This window comes from Cervus elaphus, chromosome X (genome assembly GCF_910594005.1).
Source record: "Cervus elaphus chromosome X, mCerEla1.1, whole genome shotgun sequence".
Taxonomy (NCBI): domain Eukaryota; kingdom Metazoa; phylum Chordata; class Mammalia; order Artiodactyla; family Cervidae; genus Cervus; species Cervus elaphus.
This window is the reverse complement of record NC_057848.1, coordinates 108,178,356-108,204,396: the sequence shown is the minus strand read 5'-3', so window position 1 is coordinate 108,204,396 and position 26,041 is coordinate 108,178,356. Positions and strand designations below refer to the sequence as shown.

General features: G+C 39.4%; 1 protein-coding gene and 1 long non-coding RNA gene across 31 annotated transcripts in view; one reads left to right on the top strand and one right to left on the bottom strand.

Moving 5' to 3' along the window:
- LOC122690870 overlaps positions 1-8,997 on the bottom strand; it is a 78,290-nt gene extending 69,293 nt beyond the window's left edge. For 11 of the 30 annotated variants that reach the window (XR_006340144.1, XR_006340136.1, XR_006340155.1 and 8 more), the window contains exon 1: positions 8,670-8,846. This is a non-coding gene — a long non-coding RNA (uncharacterized LOC122690870). Of the gene's footprint in view, positions 1-7,594; positions 7,721-8,669; positions 8,850-8,977 lie in introns of those variants that run through there. The other 19 variants (XR_006340146.1, XR_006340149.1, XR_006340162.1 and 16 more) reach the window with 6 other exon arrangements.
- Positions 8,998-12,481: 3,484 nt separating this feature from the next.
- ZCCHC13 (zinc finger CCHC-type containing 13) lies at positions 12,482-13,328 on the top strand. Its single transcript, XM_043897765.1, has one exon. It carries the CDS (start codon positions 12,636-12,638, stop codon positions 13,068-13,070), a length of 435 nt encoding a protein of 144 aa, XP_043753700.1. The 5' UTR covers positions 12,482-12,635; the 3' UTR covers positions 13,071-13,328.
- Positions 13,329-26,041: the final 12,713 nt, after the last annotated feature.

Below are 26,041 nucleotides of genomic sequence, written 5' to 3'. Positions count from 1 at the left end.
AAAAATTCCAGAAATACATTAAGAATAGAAAGCAAAAGTCATAGAATCCCAGAAAGTTTAACACTTGGGATATATTCTTCTTATAACTTTTATGTACACGTACAAACATGAATTTTTTCTTTTTATTGGAGGATAATTGCTTTAAAATATTGTGTTGGTTTCTGCCATACATCAACATGAATCAGCCACAGATATACATATGTCCCTTTCCTCCTGAATCCCCCTCCCATCTCCTTCCCCATCCCAACCCTCTAGATTGTCACAGAGCACTGGGTTGAGCTCCCTGTGTCACACAGCATAATCCCACTTGCTATCTATTTTACATATGGTAATGTTTGTGTTTCAATGCTACTCTCTCCATTCGTCCCACCCACTCCTTCACCCACTGTGTTCTCAAGTCTTTTTTCCATGTCTGTGTCTACATTGCAGCCCTGTGAACAGGTTCATCAGTACCATCTTTCTAGATTCCATATTGCATGCGTTTTATTTAATAAACTAGATGAAACCATAGCCTTTCTTTCAATTAGTATACTGGGTACATCTTTCCAAGTCAAAAATTCATCTACGAGGCTATTTTTAATGCCTATGTTGTATTATTACATGAATACACCAAAAAATTTATTCAAAGTCCTATTAAAGAACAGGTAAATTTTTTCCACTTTTTATTGCTATGAACATTCCCATACCTAAATCTTTTAAAATATCCTTAGAATATTTTTGAAGAATATTTAAAATTTATTTAGAATATTTAGGGTATAGCTCTAGAAATGAAACTCCTGGGTCAAAGGATATGCAACATTTATTGTGTCCACTAATATATATTGCCAAATTGCTCCTACAAAGGATTACATGGAAATTGGATCTATCCCACCAACACTAGTGTAACATTTTAAAATCTTTGCCCATGTGATAGATGTTAAAGGTAATATTGCATTTTTTATGAATACAGATATTTTTTTACTTAAGAGAATTACAGAGATGAGCAAGATATAGCCTCTGCCTTTGAACTTAAATGAAAGGAGACAGACACAAACAGGTAACATTTACTATTATCATATTCATGACAAAAAAGGTTTCAGTTCATGGTGCTTCCTTTGACTCTGCAGCTATTGCCAATAGAGAAGGTCCAAGAGAATATTATTAAACAGAGGCCCCAATTTTAAAAATCCATTTACTAAAATTCCAAGCAGTTGGGCTAATGCTATCACATCAGTGACACTTGCTTATCACTTTGTTGTTTCTCCTTCACCAGTTCTTAAAGGAAAGAACCAAGTGGAAGATGCTCAGGGAACGACCTGCTCCCCCTCCCCCCAAGCCAGTGAAGTGAATGAAGTGTAGGGCAGTATATTACTGGAAGCATTTACTGATGCTGGATCTGAACTTCCATTTTTCCTTCTCCTATTTCCAGTAAACAATGGTGAGCTGCAGCCATTTTCTTTAGGAAACAAAAAGTCTTCTCTTCCTGAGACTCTTATTCTCAGGTAGATACATTTATACATAATTAGGCTGCAGTGGTATCCATGCCAACTTGGAAAATAACATATAAGAATCAAAAGGAATTATTTTTCAGCACCATGATGGGTCAGATACAAATGAAATCAAAATAGATGGCAACACAAGTACTTTTAAAAACCCACCCAACAAAGATGGAGGGACAGGCAATAAAGCAAATACAGCAAAATGTTAATTGCACCATCTAGGTGGTGAGTATACAAGTTTTCACTGTCAATTCTTCCAATTTTTCTGTATGAAAATTTTCATAATAAAATGCTGCAAAAAGTCCAGCAAGCAGCTTGAAAATAATGCTGTAAGGTCTTTCCCTCCATTTTACTGCTAGAATGAGACTCTCATTCTCTTCATTTTGCTTTTTTAGATCTAGATTTCTTGCATCAGACTTGGAGCTCTCCAACTTTTTAATGAAGTGAAATGAATGACAATATACTCAAGCAGGTTACCAACACAACATGTGGTAGGTTAGGGAAGGTTGAGATGAGGGTCCTAAGCTCCTGGAAGTGCAGGCTCATTACCTGTTATGTCTGAATAAGTGATTATTTCAGAAATCCCATTTCTCAGTTAAAAATTAACATTCAGACCCTCTAAACATTTGCCTCAGCCTACTTTTCTGCTTTATCTCATATGAATTCCTTATTTTCCATATTCTCATTGCAAAGAGCTGTGTAGGAAGGAGGGGGGCAAGGGATAAGGCACCAAAGCATGATATGTCCATATGCTTGAAGTTAGGATATAACAAAAGGAATTTTAATTTCTAGGGTTGAAGCTCAAAACTTGATGTGGAAGGACATGGTACAACTAACAGACTGCAGGACTCTGGGGAAAGTCTTATAATCAATCTCCTAGTTTGAAGTGTGTCCTGATTGGCCCATCTGTAAAATAGGAAGAAGACTCGTCATAATAATCAATGAGGTAAATAAGATTCTGAGATGTTAAAAGTATCTCTAGTGAACGGAGAGGGGAATGAAGTCATGACTGTTGAGTAATGATCCAAGATAGGATAGGCAATTTTTTTCTAGGGCTAGGCTTTGAGGGTCACCATGTCTCTGATGTGGCTCCTCAACTCTGCTGCTGTAGGTCAAAGAGGCCACGGACAAAACATCAACAAATGAGCATAGCTGTGTTCCAACAGAACTTTATTTGCACAACCAGGCAGACCATGAGCTGTATTTGTCCACCTCTGATCTAGAATGTGAAGCCTACATAGGAATACCACTTGGAGGAGGACCTGAGGAGGAGTGAAAAGAGGATGAGTCTACATATAGGAACCATTTAGCAAACACCAGACAGTAAGGATCAGGCTCCTGATCTGGTAGCTTTCACCCAGGTTCCACCAAGGAAGAGACTGTCAGCAGCAGCAATAGTAGCAACATCTGTAAATACCAAGGACTGAAATCCAAACACAAAAATAGCATTATCAAAAAAAGAAAAAAAGAAAAAAAATAGCATTATCTCATGAGAAATTCTTGAGAAGATATATCCATAACTAGAAAGAAACAGCAAGTTTCTGACTACACACATTTTGAAGAAACAGTTGACAGTTCAGAGCCTGTGGAGATCACGTTAGCAGGCACACAATAAATGTTTGTTGATGACCCATTCATTTATTCATCCAATAAACATTTACTGAGGCCTACTAATGTGCCAGGCTGGGCTCTGGAGATGAAGACACTGTCCCTGCCCTCAAGGAGCTCACAGTCTAACTGATAACACAGGAAGGGAGACAGGCATATACACAGACAATTACAATACAACCTGATAAGTGCTGTAACACTTATCAGGTTGTATTATAATGGCCGATGTAAAATTCATTTCCAGGGGGCGCTGCTCCAGGCTGCTGCAGGCTGTAACATCAAGAGAGGGGAGGAACAAACTGAAGTAATCAAAGGTTAAGTGCTTTTGGGCTATTTCAAATATGCAGGCTCTCCCTAACTCCTGATCATAAATCAATTTGGGAACTAAACACTGGCATGACATAAAATGGGACTCCCACTCTTTAAGGTAGGCACAGACCTCCAGTAAAGGACCTTCTCAATCACCTCTACAAAACAAGCTTTGCTGCTGTTACTTTGTTTCATTTTGCTTATTATACTCCAACCTTCCCACCATATACATAAGCCTATTCTGCAACTAGTAAAATGCTGAAAAATGGGAATTTACAACTAACTAGATTAATTCCATATAACTAGATAACAAAAAGCAGTAACAGTTCACTTGACACCTCTATATCCAATAATCCCCCTTAACTGAAAAAATAAAAATTAGAATGTGACTAAATATAAAAGAGATAGTATATAGCTCGTGGAGTGGGAATAATAATTTAGAACGGTCTAATTAGTAAATATAATTAAACAGATTCTGAACCATAAATAACAGTTTCAGGAAACCAAAATAAAATACCTTACCACTCTCCAAGATCTTTGAGAATATATAATCTAAATCACTTCTGTATTCGAAATAAGAAAAATGAAAAAGAAGTAACACACTCTTCCCAACATCTTCTCAAACTTCAGTGAGGTAGTAAGAGACTCCTTGAGGAGAGATTACTAGTGTTAACTAGTCATTTGGTTCACATAGTTTTATACAAAGATAGGATGGAATTTTTGAGTGTCACACAGTTCTTAATAAGGCCTAGGTTTTTAATGGCTCTTTTGTCTCTGCACCAGCAAACTGAGCTGATGAAATCAATAAACTGTTTCCATTTACACTGAGATCCCTGTCTTGGGACCCAGGGTCTCCGAGGCCACTATTTTCTAAGCTTAACATACCACTTTCCCCTAAAGTCATTACATTGCTCTTATCTTCCCTATTTCATTCTACCAGTTGTCAGCCCACATGCATAATATCTTCTCAGGTGTTGCAGTTTGTTCCTCTTACCCCATTACATCTCCAAAGAGTTCCATGTCATCTACAAATGTGAACCTGCACCTTGTACATACCTTCCCCCAGATCACTCATAATATCATCAGTCCCCCAGTGGATGCGGGAAGGGCGGCTAGGCTACCATTTTGTGTCTTATCTACGTTGATTGCCATGTCTTATTAGAGGCAAAATGTTGCCATGTCTTCTCCCCACACCCATAACCAGGGAGCACCACTGCTGTGCAGCAATCAGTGCTTTCCTTTCAGATAAAAAGAAATAGCTATCTATTTAAAAAACAGATAAATGTTATCTCAAAATGGCTACCAATAATTTCACATGTATTCCATGCAGTAGTTGTCTTATTCCTTCATACTCAATGGCAACAAACATATACCAGGTGTATGTCTAACAAATGACAAGGGGTAATAGATTCTTTATACAGAGCACATAATATAGAGCTCTTACAAATATATAGCATTCAGACCCAAGTCGAATAGTTCACAAAAGGAAACAGTAGCTAATAATTAGCATTTGAGAATCCAGCTTCACCAATAATCAGAGAAACGTACCATAAATCAAAGATATCATTCTTATACATGTAAAATTAGCAAAAAAAAATTTATGTAACTGCTGCTAAGTTGCTTCAGTTGTGTCCGACTCTTTGAGACCCTATGGACTGTAGCCTGCCAGGCTGCTCTGTCCATAGGATTCTCCAGGCAAGAATAATGGAGTGCTTTGCCATTTCCTAATGTAACTAAATGGGTACAAAAATTGACATAATGTTTTGGAATGCTCTTATGGCAGGTCTTTAAAATGTTCAAAGTTTTTGATGAGTAATTCTAATTCTTAACTCTATAATATAAAGAATAACTCAAAAGAGAGAAACAATAAAAACTAAATGAAAAGACATTAATCATTAACTTAAAATACTGAAAATCTTAAGTACTTCCACACAATAAAATATCATGAAACCATTCAATGACAATTACAAAAATATTTAACATGGAAAAATGCACATTATAAACACAAAACATGACATAAAATAGTATAAATATATGATCCCTGTAGAAAAATTCAGAAAGAATGAAAAGAATCGAATACAATTATTAACACTGGTTATCTCTGTGTGGTGAAATTATGGATCTTTTCCCCTCAAAGGAAGCTACAATGAATATTTACCACATTTCTAGACTGACAGAACTATTCAAACTTAATGGAAGAAAAACCACAAACAGTAGACTGATTTGACCACGATTTCAAATTTCTACTAACCAAAAATTTAAATACAAAAATTAAAAGGCAAACAATAACCTGGAGTACATATTTATAAATTACAGAAATTTGAGTAATAGCCTTTATTTATAGAACACATTCAAACAGATAATAACAATAATAAAACTAAAACTCCAACTGATAAATCGTTTAAGACATGAACTAACATCACATGAAAGAAAAATCAAGCTACCAAGAAACATATGGAGGAAAAAAGAATCCAAACTTACAACCAAAGAAATGCAAAATTAAAGTAATAGTGTTTTTTAATCCATTAAAATAACGTTTTTGACTACTCGATGCTTGTGTAAATTGGTACAATCTTTTCAGAAAGAAACTTGGCAATACATATTAAGTGTTAAAAATGTTCATACCCTTTGACATAGTAATTTCACTTCAAATTAATCTATCCCAACCAAATAATAAATGAAACCCATGTATTTTCTGTCTTTTATTATAAGAAAGAAAATTACAATTTTCTTTCCTTTACAATTAACATTGCTATCAAACACCAAAATATTAATAATGGGTAAGGAAAAAATCTCTACTGCAGCAAATGACTGGTTGTCTCAAAGCATCAGACCAGATCTCAAATCTGGCAAAACAAGAAGGGTGTGTCCAGCCTGCTGCAGTCGGCCATTTTAAACCCTCTGCAGAACAAAAAGCATAGAAGACAAGAGTAGGTAAGGATGACCACCCCACTAGGCTCCAGATCAATACTTTACTTCTTGTCTTCTACATATGTAACCTTATACAATGCACTGAGTAAAAATTAGCAAATAGGTCTCCTTTCTTAAATAGCATAGGTTAAGTTATGAATAAAATTTGAAATCGTAACTGGAGGGTCTTTTAAATTTGCCCCATCGTTTTGGTGGATAAATATAATGTTTAAGAATACAGAATTCTGAAGCCATACTACCTGGATAAAAATCCAATCTCAGTCACTCAAAAGGATATAAAGCCTTGGATTTACTTTATCTGTATCCCTCAAATTTCTCATGTGTAAAAGATGAATAATGGTACTGCTATTTCATAAGACTGTGGAGAGTACTAAATTAGTTAAGTCATGTGTAAAAGCATGTAGACCCAGTACCTGACACATAGTTTAAGCTCCAAATACGTTTAAGCTTAATTATTATTATAGTTAGGCAAACAGGCCCAGAGAAGGAGAAAGACCAGTATTAGATCACAGTTAGGATTACTGAAAAGGCCTGTTTCAACTTTGAATCCTGTGCCTTTTCTTCTACATATGTAACTGCTACATTACTAGTTATAGCGATTAACAATAGATCTTTACTGACAGCCTTCTGAGAGCCATGACAGTGCTGCTGCCAAAAAATCGTCCCCCTAGATGAAATCGTGCTCAAAGTTCTACAGAAAAAAAGAATAATTTAGAAGAAAGGGTGCAAAACCCAGGTCACCTATATACTACCGTCACCATTCGCCTAGATCCCAGGTTTAAAGCAAAGTGGAACAAGGACTTGGAAACAGTCCTCACCCCTACAACCTCAAGGGGAGAAAATCAAGGGCTTCTGACCAACTGTAGATTCTCACAGTATTGCAACCACTGAGTTCTGCTACTCTGATGGAATGAGAGAAGGTATCCAGAGCCAAGGACACCGACCCACGATCTCCAAGTCCAACAGAGAGCCCTCCAGAGGCGTACTGCCCGAACGTGGCTTTGTCACAAAGTGCTCGCGTTTTACGCATTTCTTACACACAGCCAGCTGCTGCGACCTTTTGTAAAATCATCATCGCCTCCGCATTTTTAAACCCGCATTATTCATAGGCCAGAGAGGGGCTAAGATTCTGAGTCAGTATCTAGTGGATCTACCGACAGCCTAGGACAGCTCCGACTCAGGCTGATCCCCTCACCTAACTCGACAGGTCGATCTGCTCCTCTGCAGGCCCTCCTAGACCAAGATGGCCAAGCAAAAAGACAACTTACCTCCCCCCTCGCCATTTTGCAATCTTAATTACGCGTACGCTGCGCGCCTCCTCTCGTCATTTCGCTTGAAATACGCATGCGCGCCTCTCCCCCCCGCGTTAAACCCAACCTTCACAAAGTCGTCTCAAATGCGCATGCGCAGCTTCACTCCCGCGGGTATCAACTACCAACAACTTTTCTTTCTTAAATACGCATTCCATACCCACTCCGCGCCCCAAGCCTTGCGCATGCGTTTCTCCGGCTCTCCCCAGTGGAGCGTTCCCGCCCCCCTGCACATCAGACCACAAATACAGTGGACTCTCCGCGGATACGAAGGACTAACTGTACTAAGCCATTCTATATATGAGACTTGAGCATCCGCGGAATTTAGTCTTCGCGGGGGTCCTGGAACCAATCCCCCACGGTTACCAAAACACGACTGTATACCTGCGTGCTACCGCGCCGTGCATCCTCACACTCTCAAGTATATTTGCGCACCGCGTCTGTCCCCCGACCTCCGTTTTTTATATAAGTGTCTGATGATATCTAGATGTGCTTCTCCCTACAATTGTGACCCAGTGCTCAATAAAGGAGAGCCACTACCAGCCTTCCTTAATAGGGGTAGGTGTGATAAACTAGGGCAGTGGAATACGGGAAAGACATCAAAGCTTGCAGGTGCTCACAGCAGATAGAATCCGCCCTGACTCCCAGGGAGGGGCTTAGAGTACCCTCGGTTTCCGTAATAAGACCTACCACCCTGAACAAAGGCAAAGAAAGCTCTCATAATCGCCTAGTCCTACAGTCCCGACCTTTAAATACATCTTCTACTGCATGTGAGGAAATCCAAAAAATTTTAATGCGGGGAACATTATGGAAAATGCCGACTCTCAGGTGCCTCAACCTTGATTAAAGGAAAGAAGTCTGTATTACTTTCACGATGGGAACTAAATGGTCAACATCCTTTTGTAGGTATGAGGCCCGTACTGTCCCCCATTTTTTCCTCTCGTGAACGGGGAGAACACACAAATTAAGGATCCCCCTGGCCCGCGTTCCCTCCTCCACCCTCCCATGTTCTTCCCCTGTGTCGTTCCTTTACCTCCTGGCTGAATCGAAGGTCATAGCATAAATTCTTAGCGCCGGCCGTCCCAAAATATGGTGAAGGGAGCGGCGGCACAGAGTTCGCAGCGCAAGAGCAGGCCAAGGTGGCAGTGGACAGCAGGTAGAGGACCAGCCCTGCCTCCAGCCGCAACGCTGATATCAGGAGAGGGCCGCCTCTCCAGGATAGCTGCAGTGTGCTTCAGGCGCATGCGCCGAGCACGCCCTCTTCTCCCCACCCCCGCCCCCACTCAAGCCTAGCTCTCTCCAAGGCAAACTTCTCGGCGGTCTTCACCCTTTCACCCTTACCCAGGTCCGAAACTCGTCCTGCTTCTTCAACATTTTCTCCCCATTGGTCACACCGGCCTCCGCCACCTTTCCCTCAGTCGCTTTCCTCGTCTATCCTTCTCTTGTTCTTAGCCCACCATTTCAATGCCATTCTCCCCCTTGGCTGCCTTTGTTCGGTTATCCTTAGTGGCCTATCCTTGTATTCTTGGCCTTGCCTGATCTGCAGCCCTATTGGTTCTCGTACTCCTCCCCTTGCGTGTCTGATGTTGCAAACTGTAAAAAAAAAAAAAAAAGGGCAAAAAATACTGTTTAAAAGATATTATACCATCACAGTCTTCTCCAAAGCAGATCTCAAACTGCTCCAAAAGAGCTCTCAACTAACTAGTGTTGGGCAAACAATGCTTGGTTGATGAAGAACCAACAGAGGAGACTCAGAGGCAGGGAACCCAAAGACCTTATGCACAGAGCATAAAGGGAAAGGGTGTTCAGTTAGTTTGGGCATAAGAAGGAGTATGCAACACCTTTTTCTTTCTCTTCATAACCCTGGTATTGTCTGGACATTAAAAATACTGTTCAGTGTCCTTCAATGTTAAATGCAAGGCTTGTCTTCTGTGAGAAGTTCACATAGTAATTTTGAGAGAAGTGTATTGAATAGACTCTGAAATAGACTCCTCCTTGAATTTGAGAAGCAGAGAATACAAAATAATGTTTTGTTTCCCATTATGATGTTTTACTTTGGTAGCTGGTTCTTCTTGCTTTCTAAGAAAGCCAGTTTGGAAATACGAAAATCTAAGGTTCCCCCCCCCCCAATTCCATAAATTCTGAGACCTATAAAATGTGTACATCATCATCCTCTCTAATTGTTAAGAATGTTGAGACCAAAGCTTTCCCCTTAAGATCAGGAATAAGATAAGATGTGCACTTTCACATCTTGTGTTCAGCAATGTAATGGTGGTTCTAGCAAATGTAAGAAGTCAAGGCAAACTCAAGAGATGTAGAAAAAGCATTTGACAAAATTCAATATGGCTGAGCCACTAGTCGCATTTACATAGTTATCAATATGTAAATGTTGGATATTGACCAAATCAATATTAGGAGAAAGGTGAAAGTGGGGGAGGGCAAGTGGAGTGCTAGAGCATAAAGTGTACCACAAGATGATGTAGGTAAAAGAGAGCTAAATGTTTATTCTCTGAAATGGAAAATCATAAATAATGTCTAAAATTGAAACATCAAGAAGTCATAATATAAGCATTATTTATAGTTATGAACCAAACTATGAGTTAAAATCATTTAATGAATTGAAAGATTAATGGGTCACCACCAGCATTTTTTACAACATGACAGAAAACATCAAAGTGCACTGCAAGAGGACTTCCCTGGCAGTACAGTGGTTAAGACTTCATGCTTCCAATGTAAAGGACTCATGTTAGAACTCTGATCAGGGAACTAAAATCCCACACGCTGCACAGTGCAGCCAGAAAGAAAAAAAAGTGCATTGCAGGGAATTGGTAGTCCAGTGGTCAGGACTGCATGGTCTCACTGCGGAGGGCCCAAGTTCAATCCTTGGTTAGGTAACGAAGGTTTCACAAGCTGTGTGGCATAGCGACATATATATATGTTGTGTTCAGTCACTAAGTCGTGTCTGACTTTTGCAACCCCATGGGCTATAGCCCGCCAGGCTCCTCTGTCCATGGAATTTCCCAGGCAAGAATACTGGAGTGGGGTGCTGTTTCCTTCTCCAGGGGATCTTCCCAACCCAGGAACTGAACCTGCATCTCCTGCATTAGCTGGCAGATTCTTTACCACTGAGCCATCTGGGAAGCCCTCCATGGGCTTGTATAGCCATAAGCCTATGTATGGCTATTATGGCCAACATAATTTTAAAAGTGCATTGTAGACAGTAAGGGTAATTATTTTTTTCTTAAACTTACTTGAGTTATAGCACACACTCACATACACACATACCCTCTATTGTGACGTAAAATGCATTTCTTCCTTCATTCCTTCATGTCTCAATTAAACCTGTTTGAAAATCTATACTTTAAACTATGGGCATGCATTACTTTAATAAAAATATAAACCTATAAAGGGATTTAAATATGATAATTAATATGGTTTATTTAATGAACATATATAAAATTTTAAAACAGAATTTTTGCCATTTGAAACAATTTATGAAGCACCATTTAATTAAGAAGAAAGCTCATTACATTACTCTATATTTGGCATGTGCACATGCTCTTTATCTATAACTTTTTTAATTTTTAAAAACACTTTTCTTTGTGATTGCATTTATGAAACCGGTTGCACATTCCAATCAAGTCATATTGACATTAAAGCACAGTTGCTACATTCACTATTCTTATGTCTGTGTTTTACCAAGTACATTTGTACTGGCTTCCTGAAAAAAATTCACATGCAAAACATAGCTAACTAGTAACTTAAAGAAAAATTTATTGTGGATTTTTTAAATTACACAACCTAAACCTTATTTCAAAAATTGTAAAATTTAGAGAAGGAAAATACAGAGGAAAAAGTCTTATTCAATCATATAGCTCCAAAATAGCTAAGCTTATATTTCAGTGCCTAGCTTTCTATACTTATTTCTATATCTATATAAATGGACATATCCATAAATCCTTATGAGTTTTATATATTATATAAACAACTTAGGAAACAGAGAGGAATGCTGTCCAGTATTCAAATTAAGGTTTTGTAATTTATTTTCCAAGGAATATCATGTTCTTCATACTGAATGATTCAATCATTGATATTTTGCACCTTAAATGGTTATGAAGATCTTGAAAACTAAGATTCTTGCAATAGGCTAAATTGTGAGTAAATCTTCCTGTGGCATTTTACAGATATTTTCCATTTTATGTATATCATATCTTTATAGACATTTGTATTTAATTTTTAACCCCCCCCAAACGAATTACTCTAATTTGTCATAATTTGTTTCTGGATTAGATACATCTCACACATATTTTTCCTATGTCTATGCTGCTGCTGCTGCTAAGTCGCTTCAGTCGTGTCCGACTCTATGCGACCCCCATAGACGGCAGCTCACCAGGCTTCCCTGTCCCTGGGATTCTCCAGGCAAGGACACTGGAGTGGGTTGCCATTTCCTTCTCCAATGCGTGAAAGTGAAAAGTGAAAGTGAAGTCGTTCAGTCGTGTCAGACTCTTAGCGACCCCATGAACTGCAGCCCACCAGGCTCCTCAGTCCATGGGATTTTCCAGGCAAGAGTACTGGAATGGGTTGCCATTTCCTTCTCCATCCTATGTCTATAGCACATGGATAAAAACTGGTCATCTACTAGACCACAAAGCAGACCTAAGACTTAATTATATGAAATCCTACAGGGCACATTTTCTGAACAAAAAGGGATTCAAACTCAAACTTCAAGACCCAAGAAACATTTATTTAATTGAAAAGTAAACAAAAGCTAAAACCACCACTCAGCCGTGCTTTGGGCTTCAACGACAGGAGGAAAGTCAGGTGGGAGGGGCTGCTGGAAAGCCTATGACACAAGAATGGGACTGTGCGCAAGCCTGTGTGACGTCGCTGAGGCCCCTAGAGAAAAACTGCCAGTTCTGTCTAAGGCGCCATAAGCGGAGTTGTGTTGGGGCCTCTGGGGCAGCAGTGAACCCGCTCACTTGCAGATCCCACCACAGCCATGAGCAGTAACGAGTGCTTTAAGTGTGGACGCATTGGCCACTGGGCCCGGGGATGCTCTAAAGGAGGAGGAGCTCGGGTGCGTGGAGCTAGAGGCCGTGGCCGTGGAACTCAGTGCAGTTCAACCACGCTACCAGTCATCTGTTACCGCTGTGGTGAGTCTGGTCATCATGCTAAGGACTGTGACCTTCTCGATGACATCTGCTACAACTGTGGGGAAAGTGGCCACATTGCCAAAGACTGTGCCGAGCCTAAGCGAGAGAGAGGGCATTGCTGTTACACCTGTGGCAGACCAGGCCATCTGGCTCGTGACTGTGACCGTCAGGAAGAGCAGAAGTGCTACTCTTGCGGCGAAAGTGGCCACATTCAAAAAGACTGCACCCAAGTCAAGTGCTATTGTTGTGGCGAGATTGGTCATGTGGCCAATCAACTGTAGAAAGATGAGTGAGGTCAACTGCTTCCGCTGTGGTGAATCCGGACATCTAGCCCGGGAATGCCCAATTGAGGCTACCACTTAATTTTTCGCTTTGTTCCCCCCCCTCCCCACCTCCTTTTGTTGACTGATAATTGTATTATTGTCTCTGAAACCTCTTCTCTGACCAAAGATTGATAGATTGAGGCTACTTCCGGGTCAGTGAATTTTAATTACCATGTTAAAAGAGGAAAGGGCTGGTTAAAAAAAAAAATCTCAAAAAAGTTACTCACTTGTAGATGTCTTATAATTAATGTGTGTCTGCATCACTGATGACTCGGATCATTGAACATCCTGAGTGTTAGGCAACTTCTAGATTCTTTGAATGCATTTTGATTTAACATTTAATTAAGAGCCACTGCGTGCCAGCCACTGTTTGAGGAATTGGATACATATCAGTGAATAAATCAGACGAAGTTTGGAAACACAGGCCTAGAATCTATTAACAAGTAAAATGGTGTGTCAGATGAAGATAAATTGCCATAGAGAAAAAAAAAAAAAAACACCAGGTAAAAGGATAGAGAATGTGTGTAGGGGGACATGTATTTCTGTCATAGATAGACAAGGCACCCTAAGGAGGTAACATTTCCTCAGAGACTCATTGCAAAAATAAAGCTGATCCTAGAAATGTCTATGACCTTGCCAAGTAGCTTTAACTTTAGTTATGTATTGATTGCTTTGATTTATTTGAATTCATTAGCTTTTAAATGACACTGAAATATATCTCTATCTGGTCTTACATAAGTGCATAGTTTAATGAAAATAACCCAGAAAAATATGTATAATGTGTATAAGTAGCTTTGAGAGAGAACAGTGAGAAAACAACCAAACAAAGAAAACCATAGCAGCAAATTGTGAACATAAAGATATTGGTGATTGTTTAGACATACATATTTTTAAAAATCTAAGAAAACAGGTGAAAACTTTAAGATTCAACATAGATTGGGGCTTTGGTAATTTCAAAAACATGCATTTTCACAGGTACGAAAATTATGTTTAGGAATTTCTGATAAATACATTTTCCCAGATATGAATATGTTCAATTTCATTTACTATGATCCATTTTTTAAAAATCAGATCTGAAAAACTGAAGTTCTATAAAATAGAAAAGGCAATTTTAGATTTTAAATAAAACCTGGGATGAGGAGTGGTAATTGTTGGTGTCAAGAGAAAATTGAAATTGTGGTGAAAAGTGACTTACAAAATAACAATGATGACAATACTACATATCAAACAGAATGTGATAGAATTTATAGCAGAAAAAGTGGTGTAGAGGGTACAGGTCATGATCCATAAACTCAAATGGTCAAATGTATCTGGTTTTATAACTGAAGACACATTCTTTTTTGAACGTCCTTAAGACTTGGTGTGTAACCTTTCATCCCCATCTGAAAGACTCTTTCAATTCAGCTGAGTTTGACCTTTTGTGACCCTCTTGCGTTCCTAGAAATTGATTCTGTCGCTCTCTGTGCTGTCTCAACAAGATAAACTCAATCACACTACTAGCCTCTCAATGGAGCAACTGGGGCTGTCTCAGTCCAGTCTGCCAAAACACAGCTGAAAACTCCTATATCACACTGAGCCAAACAAATTCTTGAGTTTCATCGTGGTGCTGAGCTCTATTTAGGGAAGGAACATAGGAATCTGCTTTTGAATTCTGCACCCCCTTCCCCCGCAACCATCTGGTGTTTCATTTCCCATGTCCTCAGAATCTTGGCCCAGAGGTGGAGGAGGAAAAGAGGCAATGTCCCTTTATTAAGGACACACACATCAATGACGGCCTCTTTAAATTCCCTTTAGGCATCTTTTCTAATCTCAGAGGAAGGAAGCCTTATTTTGACTCACCAGTACCCTGTGCCAGAAGTTACAAAATGGTAGCCCTCTTACTGAATCAGGTCCACAATATGTTTGACCTGCACATTATCAACAGTAGATGCCAATCTCTAAAAATTGGAACAGTTCCCATGGAAATTCTTTTACTTCTTTTTGGAACAAAACCAAAGATCAGGAAGCAATAGGCACCCATTTCTGTGTGGAAACTTTTAGCTGGAGGTAAGCAGCACTCTGTTCCTCTAGCCAAGTCACAAGTTCCCTCTTTAACTTCAGAGAAAATGAGGAAGGAATTTAAGCATTTTACTACAAAAAAATCAGCTAAACATGAAGACAGTAATGCAGGGAAATGAGGGACAAAGCTATAAAGCATACAGAAAACAAATATCAAAATGACAGAAGTCCTTTTTTTAAATCAGTAATTACTTAAATATGTCAATCAATAGACTCTCCAATGAAAAGACCGGTATTGAAAGAATGGATAAAAACACATGATCCAACTACATATGGCCTAGAAGAGACTCATTTTAGATCCATAGACACAAATACATTGAAAGTGAAAGGATGGGGGGGAAATCCATGCAAATCGTAACCAAGAGAGCAGAAATGGCTAGACTAATATCAGCCAAAATAGGCTTTAAACCAAAAAAGTTTACAAACAAAGACATTATGTATTAATAAAAGGCTTGCCACCAGGGCTTCCCTGGTAACTCAGAAGGTAAAGAATCTGCCTGCAATGCAGGAGACCTGGGTTTGAGCCCTGGGTCAGGAAGATTCCCTTGGAGAACAGAATGGCAACTCACTCCAATATTCTGGAGAATGGAGAATCCCATCGACAGAGGAGCCTGGTGGGCCACAGTCCGTGGGATCGTAAAGAGGCGAACACGACTGAGTGACTCACACACACAATGTTAATGAAAGGTTCAATACAGTTATATCTTATTGGCCAGAACATGGAAGGTTGAGAACCCCATACATTACCACTGGAGGCAGAAAATTCATATAACATTTCTGGGAGTCAATTTGGCATTATAGGTCAAAAACCTTTCAAAAGTCTTTATCCTTTGAAATAAAAATTACACTTCTAGAAATTTAAGAGAATGATCATAGATGTATACTCAAAACATATATTAAAAATAGTGTTCACCTCAACATTATTTATTGAACTGATACACAAGAAACATTTATCTTTAAAAGGTATGGAACCTAAAATGTGACACATTGACACATGTATAAGATAAAATACATTGCTGCTACTAAAAATCATGTTATAGCAGAATGTTTATTGACACAGAGAAATGATCAAGCTATCAAATAAATAGCACATACACTGTAACATAGATATTTTTCCTGTTATACAAGCTTTGATTGATTGTACTTTCTAAACCAAGAATAAATGCCAAAAATAAATAAATTTAAAAATTTAAACTCCCTAGGTATTTTAAAATTTATAAATCACAAAACAGAAAAAGAGACACAGAAGTACAGAACAGACTTTTGAACTCTGTGGGAGAAGATGAGGGTGGGATGTTGCGAAAGAACAGCATGTATATTATCTATGGTGAAACAGGTCACCAGCCCAGGTGGGATGCTTGAGACAAGTGCTCGGGCCTGGTGCACTGGGAAGACCCAGAGGAATCGGGTGGAGAGGGAGGTGGGAGGGGGGATCGGGATGGGGAATACATGTAAATCTATTGCTGGTTCGTGTCAATGTATGACAAATAAATAAATAAATAAATAAACTATACTTCCTACTGGAAAAAAAATAAAATAAAATTTATAAATCACTTACTAAATAAGTGTAGGTTCAAAAAAGTAATCACAATGAAAATGGTCAGCAATTTAGAAGATGGAAACAAAGCTTATGGACTCCAGCCAAAAATAGTATATCAAAGAAAATATTTTATTACATTATAATTCAGAAAGATTTTCTTTAAAAAACAGATAAAACTGCAGAAATTAGAGAAACGAAAAAAGATTAAAACCAAAAAAGTGTAAAAACAAATGATTTAGAACTGATAAAGAATCAGCTTATTTGAACAAAATTAATAAATTTAAAATAGAAAAACCTGAAGAAGACACATGTACTTCTTTAAATGGAAGAAATGCATAAATATAGAAATTAGGAAGGTGGAAATGTATCTGGAAAAATGGCCAGAGCCAGAGTGTTGTTCAGTTACTCAGTGATATCTGATCTTTGCAACCCCATGGACTGCAGCATACCAAGCTTCCCTGTCCTTCACTATCTCACAGAGTCTGCTCAAACTCATGTCCAACCACTGAATGACCTAGTGGTTTTCCCTACCTTCTTCAATTTCAGTCTGAATTAGGCAATAAGGATTTCATGATCTGAGCCACAGTCAGATCCTGGTCCCTTTTTCGCTGACTGTATAGAGCTTCTCCATCTTTGGCTGCAAAGAATATAATCAATCTGATTTCAGTATTGACCATCTGGTGATGTCCACGTGTAGAGTCTTCACTTGTGTTGTTGGAAGAGGGTGTTTGCTATGACCAATGCATTCTCTTGGCAAAATTCTGTTAGCCTTTGCCCTGCTTCATTTTGTACTCCAAGGCCAAATTTGCCTGTTACTCCAGGTGTCTCTTGACTTCCTACTTTTGCATTCCAGTCCCCTATAATGAAAAGGACATCTTTTTTGGATGTTAGTTCTAGAAGGTCTTCGAGGTCTTCATAGAACCGTTCAACTTCAGCTTCTTCAGCATTACTGGTTGGAGCATAGACTTGGATTACCGTGATAGTGAATGGTTTGCCTTGGAAACGACAAGAGATCATTCTGTCATTTTTGAGATTGCATCCAATACTGCATTTCAGACTCTTTTGTTGACTATGATGGCTACCTCATTTCTTCTAAGGGATTCTTGCCCACAGTAGTAGATATAATGGTCATCTGAGTTAAATTCACCCATTCCAGTCCATTTTAGTTTGCTGATTCCTGTAATGTCAATGTTTACTCTTGCCATCTCCTGTTTGACAACTTCCAATTTGCCCTGATTCATGGACCTAACATTCCAGGTTCCTATGCAATACTGCTCTTTACAGCATTGGACTTTACTTCCATCACAAATCACACTCACAACTGGGTGTTGTTTTTGCTTTGTCTCGTCTCTTCATTCATTCTGGAGTTATTTCTCCACTGATCTCCAGTAGCATATTGGTCACCTACTGACCCGGGGAGTTCCTCTTTCAGTGTCCTATCTTTTTGCCTTTTCATACTGTTCATGGGGCTGTGAGGAGATACCCCATGTCCTCGGGCAAAGGAGAAGCCCCAGGAAGATGGTAGGAGGGGCAAAGTCATGTTTAGAATCAAACCCCATTCCCACCAGAGACGCTCAGAGGGCTGAAACAAACCTTGTGAGCACCAGGACCCAGGGACCCCACAGAGACTGAGACAGAACTGTGTTTGAGCATCTGCTGTGGAGATGCGGGTTGGCAGTGGTCTGCTATAGGGACAGGGGCTCTGGGTATGGGTATGGCAAAAGACCCCTTGGAAGAGGTGGCCATTAACCCCACCATAGAGCTGCCAGAACTTACACAGGACTGGGAAATAGACTCTTGGAGGGCATAACAGAACCTTGTTCACCAGGACCCAGGAGAAAGGAACAGTGACCCCACAGGAGCCTTGCCTGTGTGTGTCCAGGAGTCTTTGGTGAAAGCGTGGGCTGCTGTAGGGTTGGGGGCACTGGGTGTAGCAATACATGCATAGGATCTTTTGAGGGAGGTCACCATTACCTTCATTACCTCCTCCATAATTTGGCCCCAGGTAAATATCAGGGAGAAATCACAGCTCCACCTATCAACAGAAAATTGGATTAAAGATTTACTGAGCATGGCCCCACCCATCAGAACAAGACCCAGAATCCCCCTCAGTCAGTCTATCCCATCAGGAACCTTTCAAAAGCCTCTTATCCTTCTCCATCAGAGGGCAGACAGACTGAAAACCACAGTCACAGAAAACTAACCAATCTAGTCACATGGACCACAGCCTTGTCTAACTCAATGAAACTATAAGCTATGCCATGTAGGGCCACCCAAGATGGACGGGTCATGGTGGAGAGTTCTGACAAAATGTGGTCCACTGGAGAAGGGAATGGCAAACCACTTCAGTATTCCTGCCTTGGGAATCCCATGAACAGTATGAAAAGGCCATGCTCAGTAAATCTTTAATTTAATTTTCTGTTGATGGGCAGGGCTGTTTTCCCTCCCTGGTGTTTGACCTGAGGCCAAACTATGATGGAGGTAATGAAGAAAATGACGACCTCCATCAACAGGTCCCATGCATGCACTGCAGCACTGAGTGCCCTTGAACCTGTAGCAGCCCACTGCTGACCCACGCCTCTGCTGGACAATCCTGCACACTCACGGGCAAGTCTGGGTCAGTCTCTTGTGGTGTCACTGCTCCTTTCTCCTGGGTCCTGGTGCACACAAGATTTTGTTTGTACCCTCCAAGAGTCTGTTTCTCCAGTCCTGTGTAAGTTCTGATGGCTCTAAGGTGGGGTTAATGGCGACCTCCTCCAAGAGGGCTTATGCCATACCCAGGTCTGCTGCACCCAGAGCCTCTGCCCCTGTGGCAGGCCACTGCTAACCCATACCTCCACAGGAGACACTCAAACACAGTTCTGGCTCATACTCTATGGGTGTTTTGGGTCCTGGTGTGCACAAGTTTTGTGTGACCTTAGGCAAGCTTTAATCCTTGTAAGACTATATTCTTATCTGTAAAATAAATAATAACACCTCAAAGGGTCATTTTAAGAATTACTTGCGATTTTTACATGTCACTTGCTTGGCACAATGTCTTGTTTGTTCAGTCACTAAGTAGTGTACAACTCTTTGCGATCCCATGGACTGCAACACACCAGGCTTCCCTTTCCTTCACTATCTCTCAGAGTTTGCTCAAACTCATGTTCACTGAGGCAGTGATGCACAATGTCTAGTACATGATAAAAATTCAATACGCAATAGCTGCTATCATGTGTACCAGACTGCTTTTACAATTATGAGAGCAGTGATTGTAATTTTACACTTAATATACTTCAATATCAATGAATACACATTATTAAAATGGCAGATTAGGCAAATAATGTGAATATTACTAAGTTGATTATTGCCACTATTAAAATAGTATAACTCAGATGGTTTGGGGGGGTTATTTCCCAAGAAAAAATAATTCCCAGTAAATTATTGACTATTCCAAAGCATAAGAGAGACAACACACTAATTTTCTATAAAGCTAGCATATCTGTAAAGCTACCATAGAAAATTTTAGCAAATGCTAGTAGAAAAATTTTAAAACCCTGCAAACTACTTTTATTTATGAATACTAGTACAAAAATCCTAAGTAAAATTACTAGAGTACAAGTTAGAAATTTCTTAGTTATAAAAGGCAGACTTACTACTACTTAATACTTACTACAGATTTACCACTAAAACCTGGCTTAAGCAGAAAGTGGATTCAGGGTGACATGTAATAAATTAGGGGTAGGTGAGATTTCAGGCATGACTAAAAACAGAAATTCATACCGTCATCAGGGTCAGTTTTTCTGTTTCTCCATCTCTCAGATTTACTTCTGAATTGAGTAAAAGCAGAATTGGTAATTCAAACTAAGTTGCTTACTATAGACAACTTTAAAAACTGGTCAAAATATCAAGCACCATTTCTATACAAGTATCACAGAGCTAACAAGATAGTGAGGAATGGCTGGATTAACATTTGGGTAAAAAAAGGAATCCTGAAAAGTGGAGGGGGACCTATCAATCAGGTTTACTTCTGTTCTGCTTACATTTGCCAAAGTAAAGAGGTACCTAAGAAGACTGGACTCTGCCTTTTGAGATTAGGGGGACAAATGTTCAGGAGTTCAGGGCACACTGAGGATGAGAACTCTCGTAAACAATAGCCCATTTGTTTTGGCAGGAAAGCAGAAACCTCTTCACATATTTACAACAAAGGGAACGTACTTCAGGGAACTGGCACATAGGTGATGGAGGATCTGAAATCCAAGAACAAGATGCCACAATCACTCTTGGGTTGGAGATACAGAAGTAAGAGACAATGTCACTGGGGCTCCGGGGTGACCTAGTGGAAGCTATAACTGTAGCAGGCCTTTCCAGTTGGAGCCGCAGAGAAAATGGAGCCACTACCAGAGAAGATGCCCAAAGCAGAAAGAAATGCTCTGACCTCTTTCTTCCTCCCAACCATGGAGGCTTTTCTCCAAGAGGTTGGGAGTCAGGGAAGGTAGAAGAATAGTTTGAGAACAAACACAGCCAGAAGAACACAGACCCCCAAAAGCTGCACTCCAAGGATGAGAATGAAGCAGAACTAAAGCATCCTCTTCCATTATAGCTTATTAGACTACTGTTCCACTTTAATGCAGATAACTCAAGGCATCAGGCCACTTTATTCATAGAAGAATACTAGTTAGAACATCTGGTACTAGTTAGAAGACCTAGTTTTGTGATTATTAAGATGACTGACCCAGTATCATACATTTTTCCCAACTTTGCTCCTAAATATATATTCATAGCCATGTATTTACCATGTTACACCTTAGATAACTATTGAAAAAATTTTCCAGGAGTTTTTAAAGTTGTGATTAAAAAAACACACAACATAAAATTTACCATCTTAGCCATTTTAACTGCATAGTTCAGTAATGTTAAGTATATTTACATTGCTGTGAAACAAATCTCCAGAAAATTTTCATCTTAGAAACAGAAATTCCATTCCCTTCAACAAGAACTTCCCATTTCCCTCCTTCCCTAAGTCCCCAGTAACCACCATTCTACTTTCTGTTTCTATGAATTCTCAAGAGATTTTCTGTGTGCACATGTACATGTACACACACGAATGCAGACATTAAATTGAATATGACAAGATGTTAACATTTGTTGAATCCACATGATGTATCTATAGAGTACTTTGAACAATTTTTTCAACTTTCCTATTGTGAATTTTTTCTTAATAAAAAAGATAAAAAGTAAATGATTAGGCAAAACAGAAATACCAAATAAAAATGGACATTTTCAGGCAAACAAAAACTAACAGATTTTTTGTTCTCGAAGAAGGAAAATGACACCAAATAATAGGTCAACTATACAGGAAGAAATGGAGAGCAGTGAAAATGGTGTGTGCTGCTGTGGAAATAATGTCATTGACACTAGAGATGAGCAAAACGTATTATTTGAGGGAAGAAATGACTCAGTTTTAAATTCAATGAATGCCTAAGATTAAGAAAGTTCTCTACATCTACTGGTGATGAAAAACCTTTGTGTTCTAGAGGCGATAATTATCTGGGCTTTCAGGATGAAGATGAACACTTTTGAATACTAAAATAAAAAATAAAAGTATAAGCATGGCAGTTCCTCAAACAATTAAAAATATTACCATATGATTCAGAAATTCCACTTTTGGGTACATAACTAAAATAATTGAAAGTACAACACTGAAATCAGGTTGATTATATTCTTTGCAGCCAAAGATGGAGAAGCTCTATCCAGTCAGCAAAAACAAGACCAGGAGCTAACTGTGGCTCAGATCATGAACTCCTTATTGCCAAATTCAGACTTAAATTGAAGAAAGTGGGGAAAACCACTAGACCATTCAGGTATACTGCTACTGCTGCTGCTAAGTCACTTTAGTCATGTCCGACTCTGTGCGACCACATAGACGACAGCCCACCAGGCTCCCCCGGCCAGGGGATTCTCCAGGCAAGAACACTGGAGTGGGTTGCCGTTTCCTTCTCCAATGCATGAAAGTGAAAATTGAAAGTGAAGTCGCTCAGTTGTGTCCAACTCTTAGTGACCCCATGGACTGCAGCCTACCAGGTTCCTCCATCCATGGGATTTTCCAGGCAAGAGTATTGGAGTAGGATGCCATTGCCTTCTCCAATTCAGGTATGACCTAAGTCAAATCCCTTATGATTATACAGGTGAAGTGAGAAATAGATTTAAGGGACTAGATCTGATAGACAGAGTGCCTGATGAACTATGGACGGAGGTTGGTGGCACTGTACAGGAGACAAGGATCAAGACCATCCCCAAGAAAAAGAAATGCAAAAAAGCAAAACGGCTGTCTGAGGAGGTCTTACAAATACCTGTGAAAAGAAGAAAAGTGAAAAGCAAAGGAGAAAAAGAAAGATATACCCATTTGAATGCAGAGTTCCAAAGAATAGCAAGGAGAGATAAGAAAGCCTTCCTCAGTGATCAATGCAAAGAAATAGAGGAAAACAATAGAATGGGAAAGACTAGAGATCTCTTCAAGAAAATTAGAGATACCAAGGGAATATTTCATGCAAAGATGAGCTCAATAAAGGACAGAAATGGTATGGACCTAACAGAAGCAGACGATATTAAAAAGAGGTGGCAAGAATACACAGAAGAACTGTACAAAAAGATCTTCATGAGCCAGATAATCACAATGGTGTGATCACTCACCTAGAGCCAGACATCCTGGAATGTGAAGTCAAGTGGGCCTTAGAAAGCATCACTACGAGCAAAACTAGTGGAAGTGATGGAATTCCAGTTGAGCTATTGCAAATCCTAAAAGATGATGCTGTGAAAGTGCTGCACTCAATGTGTCAGCAAATTTGGAAAACTCAGCCGTGGCCACAGGACTGGAAAAAGTCAGTTTTCAGTCAGTGACTGAAATGACTGAACTGATAATCCTGAAGACACATTGGTACATAGCATATATAATTCATACCAGAGTTATTCACATCAGCCAAGAGACAGAAGCAACCATAGTGTCCATTAACAGATGAATGGATAAACAAAATATGTTATGAATATGCTATGAATGGTTATTCAGCCATAAAAAGGAAGGAAATTCTGATACATACTATAACATTAATGAACCTTAAAGACATTATGCTCAGCAAATAAGCCAGACACATAAGAGCAAATATTGTATGATTCCCACAGTATGAAAAGCCAATCTACAGAATGGGAGAGAATATTTGTAAACTGTATGTCTGATAAAGGGTTAATAAAAAATATATAAGGAACTTACAGAATTAATTCGATAGCAAAAAGAATAACCTGATTAAAAATGGGCAAAGGACTTGAATAGACATTTTTCCAAAGAAGACATTCAAATGGCTAACAAGTATATGAAAAGGTGTTCAACATCACTAATCATCAGTGAGTTCAGTTCAGTCGCTCAGTCGTGTCCGACTCTTTGCAACCCCATGGACTGCACCATGCCAGGCTTCCCTGTCCATCACCAACTCCCGGAACTTTCTCAAACTCATGTCCAACGAGTCAGTGATGCCATCCAACCTTATCTCATCCTCTGTCATCCCCTTCTCCCACCTTCAATCTTTCCCAGCATCAGGGTCATTTCAAATGAGTCAGCTGTTCGCATCAGGTGGCCAAAGTATTGGAGTTTCAGCTTCAGCATCAGTCCTTCCAATGCATATTCAGGACTGATTTCCTTTAGGACTGACTGGTTTGATCTTGCAGTCCAAGGGACTCTCAAGAGTCTTCTCCAACACCACTGTTCAAAAGCATCCGTTCTTTGCCAATCAGCTTTCTTTATGGTCCAACTCTCACATCCATATATGACTACTGGAAAAACCATAGCTTTGACTAGACAGACCTTTGTCAGCAAAGTAATATCTCTGCTTTTTATTATGCTAAGTTGGTCATAGCTTTTCTTCCAAGGATCAAGCATCTTTTCATTTCAAGCCTGCAGTCACCGTCTGCAGTGATTTTTGGAGCCCCCCAAAATAAAGTCTGTCACTGTTTCCCCACCTATTTACCATGAAGTAATGGGACCAGATGCCATGATCTTAGTTTTTTGACTGTTGAGTTTTAAGCCAGCTTTTTCACTTTGCTCTTTCAGTTTCATCAAGAGGCTTTTCAGTTCCTCTTCGCTTTCTGCCATAAGGATGGTGTCATCTGCATATCTGAGGTTATCAGGGAGATGCAAATCAATACCACAATGATATATCACCTCACATCGTTAGAAAGTCTAATATAGAAAAAACAGAAGATAACAAGTGTTGCTGAGAGAATGGAACCCTTGTACAATGGTGGAAATGTAAATTGGTACAGCCTTTATAGATACACTATGGCGTTTCTTAAAAAATTAAAAGTAGAACTACTATATGATCCAGCAACACCAGTTCTGGATATACATCTTAGGAAAAAAAAAAAAAGCAGGATCCCAAAGATATATCTGCACCCCCCATCCATTGCAGCATTATTCACAATAGCCAATTTATGGAAACAACCTAAATGTTACGGTATCTATATACCATAAAAATGGTATATTATTGGTATAATGGAGTATTATTAAGTCATGAAGGGAATCCTACTGTTTATATCAACAAGGATGAACCTGGAAGGCATTATGCTAAGTAAAAAAATCTAGATAAGGAAAGACAAATAATGAATGGCATCACCTATATGTAAAATCTAAAAAAAGAAAAGTTGAGCTAATAGAAATAGAGAGTAGAATAGCTGTTACCAAGGACTTGGGGGTGGGGGATATGGAAAGATGTTGGACAAAGGGTACAAACATTCAGTTATAAGATGGCTAAGTTCTGAGGATCTAATGTACAGAATGGTAACTATAGCTTAATACTACTGCTGCTAAGTCACTTCAGTCGTGTCCAACTCTGTGCGACCCCAGAGACGGCCCACAAGGCTCCCCCATCCCTGGGATTCTCCAGGCAAGAACACTGGAGTGGGTTGCCATTTCCGTCTCCAATGCATGAAAGTGAAAAGTGAAAGTGAAGTCACTCAGTTGTGTCCGACTGTAGCCTACCAGGCTCCTCCTTCCATGGGATTTTCCAGACAAGAGTACTGGAGCGGGGTGCCATTGCCTTCTCCTAGCTTAATACTACTGTATTGTATACTTTAAATTTGCTGAGAGAGTAGATCTTAAGCACTCTTACACACAAAAAAAGGTAACTGTGAGGTGATTAGCTTGATTGTGGTGATTGTTTTACAATGTGTATAAATCATCAATTTGTACATTTTGAATATATATAATTTTATTTGTCTATTATACCTCAATAAATGGAGAAATAAATGGCAACCCACTCCAGTATTCTTGCCTGGGAAATCCCATGGACAGAGGAGCCTGGCA